The sequence below is a fragment of the Lactuca virosa genome, chromosome 4 (assembly GCF_052849685.1).
Source record: "Lactuca virosa cultivar CGN04683 chromosome 4, Lactuca_virosa_CGN04683_v6, whole genome shotgun sequence".
Lineage (NCBI taxonomy): Eukaryota > Viridiplantae > Streptophyta > Magnoliopsida > Asterales > Asteraceae > Lactuca > Lactuca virosa.
The window spans coordinates 30,876,555-30,883,511 of record NC_136429.1 but is presented as its reverse complement, the minus strand read 5'-3'; the positions used below and the strand labels follow the sequence as shown (position 1 = coordinate 30,883,511).

The following is a 6,957-nucleotide window of genomic DNA, read 5'->3' as shown; positions in this document are numbered from 1 at the left end:
GAGTCACCACCTTATCAAGTGAGTGGATAGTTACTTTCATCTTACACATAGATATGAATTATTTTATATAAACTACGTGTTATGTGTGCATATTATCTGAGTACTTGCTGTCTATGTTGGATGAACGATTTTATACATGTTTTAAATGATTTAAACTGTATATATATATATATATATATATATATATATATATATATATATATATCTACGATAATATGTTGGGTAAAACATGGGTAGATGTAATAGATGGAATATGAGTTGGATGATGAGTTGATAGGTGTTATAGACCACGAGGTGAGTGTGAGAGGTGGACGATGTGAGAAGCCTTTCCCAAATAATGGCCCCGTTATCTAGCAGAGTATGGATGACAACCACGGACTATTCTAGACAGTCCAGTGGAACACTAGCAGGCTCGCAACATGTAGGTGTTGTGAACGATGTGTTCACCCGGTGTACTCTAAACCCTGGCGATCATGCAGACTTGGTGCCTAAACCTTGGCGATCATGTAGACTTGGTGCCAAAACCCTGGCGACTATGCGGACTTAGTGCTTGTTGTATAAACCCTGGCGACTATGCAGACTTAGTGCCAAAACCCTAGGGACTATGCAGACTTAGTGCCTGTTGTATAAACCCTGGCGACTATGCAGACTTAGTGCCTAAACCCTGGCGACTATGCGGACTTAGTGCCTGTTGTATAAACCCTGGCGACTATGCAGACTTAGTGCCTAAACCCCGGTGATGATGGACTTCGTGCCGATTCCTTAGGATGATCCTTAGGAATGAATGAACAAGAGATAGTTGATTCTTAGGGTAGATCCTTAAGAGTAAATAAGATAATGGGTAATTGGGTTAATTGTTTGATGATTAAACATAATAATTATATTATTGTGGGTTGAAAACCCTATGTAATCACCAGGTTTCCCAACCTGACCCACTCAGTTTATTTGTATCACAGGTGTCGATATGAATGTACTTTACACTGAGAGATTTAAAAGAGATGTAAATCACTAGTGTAAATGAATGTAAGTTCTGTTTATGCTTATGTTTATGTATTGACGATGACATCCCAAATGTTTTAAAATGAATAAAAATACATTTCTTCGGAAATGCTTTGATAACGTATTTATCATGTTTTTCTGGGAACAAATTCCGCAAGATTTTTATTAAAAGAAGTACTCTGATTTTTATAAAGCATAAACAAAATCGGTATTTTCTGGCCGTGAAAATGAGGATGTCACATAAAACCCATACCAAAACCAAAATATTATCTGGAAACCAAAACATATCCTTATTAGTAACTACGTACATCGTTGTTATGCGATAAATATAAAACTTTACATTAATAAAATGCAAGTATGTTGCTACTATGGTTAAAAAAAATTAAAGTATATTACCCATTTTAGTAACAATTGGAATGAAACTTTTTAAATATAAAACTTTACATTAAAGAAACGAGAGTATGTTGCTATTATGGGAAAAAAAATTAAAGTATATTGCCCATTTTAGTAACATTTGGAATGAAACCTTCTAAAAAGTAGAATAAATAAACTGACCATATCATGTTTTCGTAACAACCTAATAGGAGGAATATAGTACTGTTCAGCATGGCGAGTAGTGTCATGTCTTGAAGGAAAGTAGTTGATCTGGAAGAGTAAAAGATTATAAAATCAATAAATTTAACAATGAAATATTTACTATTTTTAGGGTTTAGGGTTTAAGTGAAATTATATATATATATATATATATATATATATATATATATATATATATATATATATATATAAATTGTGTATTACTATTATTGGTAAGAAATTCGAAGTAAATTGCTATAATGGGTAAGGAATTAATAGTAAATCGCTATTATTGATAAAAAATAAAAGAGATTGTTTATATCGGCTAACAGAGTAAAATTCACAATTTCACCAAAATCAATCTGCATGCATATAAATTCAATTTTATACAATTATGGTTGAATTTTAATTGTATAAATTTAAATATACCAGATTATAGGATCAATATTCAGTCTTAATCGACGGAATAAGATAATGGATACTCAGGTTTGGTCATAATGAACTTAATCAACTAAGTGACACAGTTCATGTGAACAATTATTTTGAGGGTGAAGTTCCCGTTAATTGTTGATGTAATATTAGTAGACCCACTTTCAAGAAAGACTATAATCAAACATAACCTACAAAGCATGACAATGTATTGTGAAGCTTTACCTGGAAATGAATGTTCGGATGAGCAGGAAGGCGTAAACATATGTGGAAATAAACGATAAAATATGTTAACACTGACTTTCAAGAGCTCTATCAGGCAATATTGGAGTTCCCACCTTGTAAGCAAAGGGTGGTGCGGCAAAAAATTTCAAGTATAATGTCCTACACGATTAGAAGGCAAAACTTCACTGATTTGTTCAATCACTATGAGTTTCATGGGGGCTCTTCTTATCAGCTGCGCTAACCAAAACTACAGCTGTTTCGATTTCTGTTTCTGGAACCTTTATTGGTTCCATCGTTTATACACGTCTCCGTCCGCCGCTTCTGCTTCCAATCAAAAACATACACAGATTACCCACATGTACACCGCTCCATCTTTCTGCACATCAAGAAACTTCCATCGGCTCCAAAACCCACCGTCTCTCTCTAAAGGCATCGACATACAAGAAGAATCAGGAAGGTAAACATAGCAGTCTGCCTCTGGGTTCTTGACAAACGCGATTTATCGGAGGCTCCACCGCCTCATCTCTATTTTTTTCGGATCTACCACCGTCCTCCACTGCTTTTGTTCGGCTAAATCAGACCTCCGTCCGGTCGTGTCGGGTGAAGTCGGCAACTCCATCCCTGACAATGTCGATAAAGCAATCTCCTGTCTGCTGACTATCGATCGAACCCTAAATGGCCTACCTCCAGATGATTGAAGTTTGCTCACGGTCAGATACTGCTAAGAAAATCCTCAAGTCATCCCCTCTAACGGTTTTCATCTTCTCTTTTGCCCAAAGATTTGGATTCTTGCTTCCAATTCCATGTTTAGTTTGCAAAATTGCATCTAGGTCAAGAGAACCACAGGTCGGGTTTGCACTTTGCCTCTATCATCATATAGCTACTCGAAAGTTCTTCTCTAATTAACGGTGCATATGAGGGGTCTTTCCCCTGTTCCTCAGAAAATCCCAAATTTGAGTGGAGAAGCAGACGACTGTCATGGATGATTCCAAGATAAAGAACTCAAACTCTTCGTCGAGAGCTGCCAATCCGACCCTTGGTATTTGTTGCTTACATGTGACAGGTATGAATTCTTCAACTCCAACTATAGTTTTCTTTTCAGATTTCTCTCTACCATCCATGCTACTATGGTTTTTCTTTGCATTTATTGGCACGGGTTGCAGCCTTGACCTTTGGGGATTTCTACAACTTGCAGTATGTTAAAATGTATAACATATTCATGGTCCAGTTGCAGGTATGTGCGAAAACCTTTTTATGTTTTTGTTTTGCCCTATCTTTGTGCTTATGTTCTTTTAAATTCTTTCTATTGTATGTTTCATTTTTTTTGTAGACAGTTCTTCCAACTACATAACTACTACAAACATACCAGATGCATATTTAAATGGCTCTAGCGACGAGCAGGTGATTATAGGGTTTAACAAGAAATGTATGTTATGTTTAACTTTAAACTTAATTGATTCGAACAAAACATTACTAATAAGTTTTGTTCTTATTTTTCCACTTTTCAGGCATTCATTCAGAATCTGGCATTGTTTTCCACTTCATTTTACAAGGTAAGTTTGTCTTTTGTGTCCTAACTTTATTACATTAGATCTAATATGGCACTCTGCATGCAGTTTCATATCCGTGTACTGGAATCCACACAAGAGAACACTGCTGCACATTTAATGGGCCTTGAATATCTCTTGAGCATTTCTTATGTTGATGATACAGAAGTTTTCAAGGTATGACACATACTATTTTTTTTTTCTCTTTAAAAATGATACAAGATAAAGGTACATCCTGATTTATTTATATAATATTTTTTGTCAACAGGTTTTCTCACGTTGGCTTTATTTTGTATTATGTGTTACCCTAGCTCTAGAATATCAGTGATCTGTGAGCCTCTTAATCTGTGTTTTTTTTTCTATTGAGTGTCTTATTGGATGGATCATGAGTTCACGTGCTCTGATTACTCAAATTTTTTTCCGACAAAGACATTACAAGTGTTAGGTAGTACTTTTATGGTTTAATTTAAGTGATAAACACTCACTGGATCAAGTCGTGCATTTTTGTTAATGTATGGTAACAATAATATTTTGGGATATCAATAAGTCCATTTGGTAAATTTTACTTTAAGTCGCAACCAATTCTGCTCTACCAGGTGCTTGATTTAATAATCTTTTCTCATTTTGTCTAAGTACATTTTCAGTACTGGTGATGAACCATTTTTTTCTATTTCTTGATGAAAATTTTATTCTTGCTTTTGAATTTTATGTTGTTGTTATGGTGTTCTAGACTAAACTAATCCATGAGGACAGATAAATGAGAGATGTTAAGCAGCCTCCTGAGGTAAATTAAGTTTTTTTTTTCCTGTTATGTATTCAGGTTTATGCAGTACACTGCCTAATCCGCCAAAATATATCAATAATGTGGGTTTATGTTTTTTCTTTGACAGCACAAATTGCACGTCCAAACGTGCCTTACAAGAAAAAAAAAATCAAAACCGTGGATTTTTCGGTATTTCACATATTTTAATTACATCTTTTCTAAGGGTATAACATATTACAGGACAATAGCGCGGTTGGACAACTAGCTTTTTTGGATTACAAATTGCACGTCCAAACGTGCCTTGCAAGGTCATTTGTTGCTTAACTTGGGTATTTGTCATATTGTAGTACCTTACATGTTGCTCCAATGTGTTTTTCAATATGATATTTCCTTGTTATATGAATAAATCACAACACTACTTGCAGCACACTTTTTCTCGCACCATCGTCACTTCACACAAATCTAATAACCCAAAAAGTTTGGCTTTCATTTTGTGGGAACTACTTTCAAAATGATATTTGTTGTTATGCTCCCGCGGGCGGAAGATTGTTGCAACATTTTAAGATTGGATGTCATTTGTTTAAAATACGGAAAAGTTAATGATCGATAATGTGGAATATTAAACATTGCAAGAATGTACCACAAATAGAGACGTGGGAAGATGTGTTACAATCTTAGATGTACCACAAATAGTATAGAAGTTGATGAATGATAATGTGGAATATTAAATATTGTACCACAAATACTATATAAGTGTTACAATCTTAGATGCTTGGGAAGATGATAAGAGTATATTTGATTTTTCTAATGCTAATATAATTTTAAAACCTCTAAATTTTTAAGTTTAAAATACAACACACCACCAATACAATAAGAAAATTTACAAATATAGCCATATTTTCTGATTATTTTTCACTTAATAGACAAAAATTAACCCTAACCCAAAAATAGCAAGGAAATATTAGTCAACTAAGGAAAACTATTATTTCTTTTAAAGCCTACGATTTGGTCCAAGAATATTTTAAATGAACTACTATTTGGAATAAATGATCTACTGTTTCAAAGCATGTCTACCGTTAGACGGTCCATTAACCCAATATATATATATATATATATATATATATATATATATATATATATATATATATATATATATATATATATATATATATATTGAACGGCAGATACAATATAATCCTAAACTACTCCTAAATCAACCTATGTTTCCGACGAGACTTGAACCCTCAACCTCAAGGAGACTAGGTAGAAGCCAGCAAAAAAATGAACAAACCAATAAGTTCATGGGCGGATTTTGCATGGGGGTTGATTCGTACACAACAATTTTTCTCTATACACAACAATTTATATTTTATAGTGTTATACAATACACTATTTTAAAGCACAAATTATTGTGTATGGAGACAAATTGTTGTGTACGAATCAGCTCCCATTTTGCATCCACCCAGTAAAGGCTTTACTAACTTTACGGTTCCTACTAGAAAACCAACTAAATGAAAAAGAAACAATAGAATCAAAAATGAACTCCTTCTTATGCTTCTTGTTCCCAAACACTTGCGCATTCCAGTATGGCCAAAGAACTCATATGAATGAAGCACATGTGACCTCAATGATAAATCTTCGAGCATTGTCAATACCTGATCATCAATCCAAACATACACATCTTCAATAGAATGAAAACTCAGAATCAATAAATCTAACCAAGTCGCCAGCTTATTCCAAATTTCTGTCGCTAAAGAACACTTCAAATTATCCGATTCAGAACACGGACAGTTAATCCATAATGGGATTTCTGGAGGCAAGGTAATGGTTTGGCCCACCCGAAAATGAGTCTGAAATATTGTAACATCCATAAAAATCATACCAAATTAAAACTTTTTAAATCATCCAAAAACCAACAGTTATTACAAATTTGTTTTCAAAATAGTTCCATATCAGAGTATCCCAGAAACAAAGTCATAAAATGTGAGGATATGTACAATCACGCATTTGCCTTCCCGCGATCATCCGAAGTACCTGAAACCAAAATTGAAACTGTAAGCCCAAAGCTTAGTGAGTTCCCCTAAAATACCGATACATAACTATAATACACATAATAACATCATGTAATGGGTCCACAGCTCTACAGACTGGATTACCCCCTGGGCCCACAGTGTGAGTCTGGCTTGCCTTCCGGGCCCACAGCTGTAACGCCCGTAGATCCGGGCTAGTCAATTTAGAGACGATAAGCATCAAAAATGACTTTTTGATGGAAGTTTATTTAGAATGAATAATCTTAACCAAGTTGAGGTATATGTCACAAGGTTTCCGAAAATATAAAGAATGCCGAAATCCGAGTTATAACGGAGAAGTTATGACCTGTCGAAGTTTCGCGACGGAACCGGCACGACGCTGAAGGACGTA

At 34.6% G+C, this 6,957-nt stretch overlaps 1 protein-coding gene across 10 annotated transcripts; it reads left to right on the top strand.

Moving 5' to 3' along the window:
- Positions 1–2,257: 2,257 nt before the first annotated feature.
- Positions 2,258–5,101, top strand: LOC145103854 (protein EXPORTIN 1A-like). 10 transcript variants are annotated; one of them, XM_079041125.1, is made up of 8 exons: positions 2,309–3,289; positions 3,390–3,460; positions 3,561–3,627; positions 3,735–3,779; positions 3,843–3,950; positions 4,042–4,104; positions 4,504–4,557; positions 4,664–5,101. In XM_079041125.1, the coding sequence occupies exons 2-6, from the start codon at positions 3,423–3,425 to the stop codon at positions 4,099–4,101; spliced, it is 318 nt and encodes a 105-aa protein (XP_078897251.1). In that variant the 5' UTR covers positions 2,309–3,289; positions 3,390–3,422; the 3' UTR covers positions 4,102–4,104; positions 4,504–4,557; positions 4,664–5,101. The 10 variants fall into 10 exon arrangements, 7 of the variants coding, with proteins under 7 accessions (XP_078897254.1, XP_078897253.1, XP_078897252.1 ...); XM_079041128.1 differs by lacking the exon at positions 4,042–4,104 and having other exon boundaries at positions 2,258–3,289; positions 3,561–3,652; XM_079041127.1 differs by having other exon boundaries at positions 2,288–3,289; positions 3,561–3,652; positions 4,042–4,557.
- The last annotated feature ends 1,856 nt before the right edge of the window (positions 5,102–6,957 follow it).

Coding starts and splice junctions, on each gene's coding strand:
- LOC145103854 (XM_079041125.1), top strand. CDS start 3,423: ATGTTAAAATGTATAACATATTCATGGTCCAGTTGCAG. Junction 3,628..3,734: donor ATGGCTCTAGCGACGAGCAG/GTGATTATAGGG, acceptor TCCACTTTTCAG/GCATTCATTCAGAATCTGGC. Junction 3,780..3,842: donor TTTCCACTTCATTTTACAAG/GTAAGTTTGTCT, acceptor CTCTGCATGCAG/TTTCATATCCGTGTACTGGA.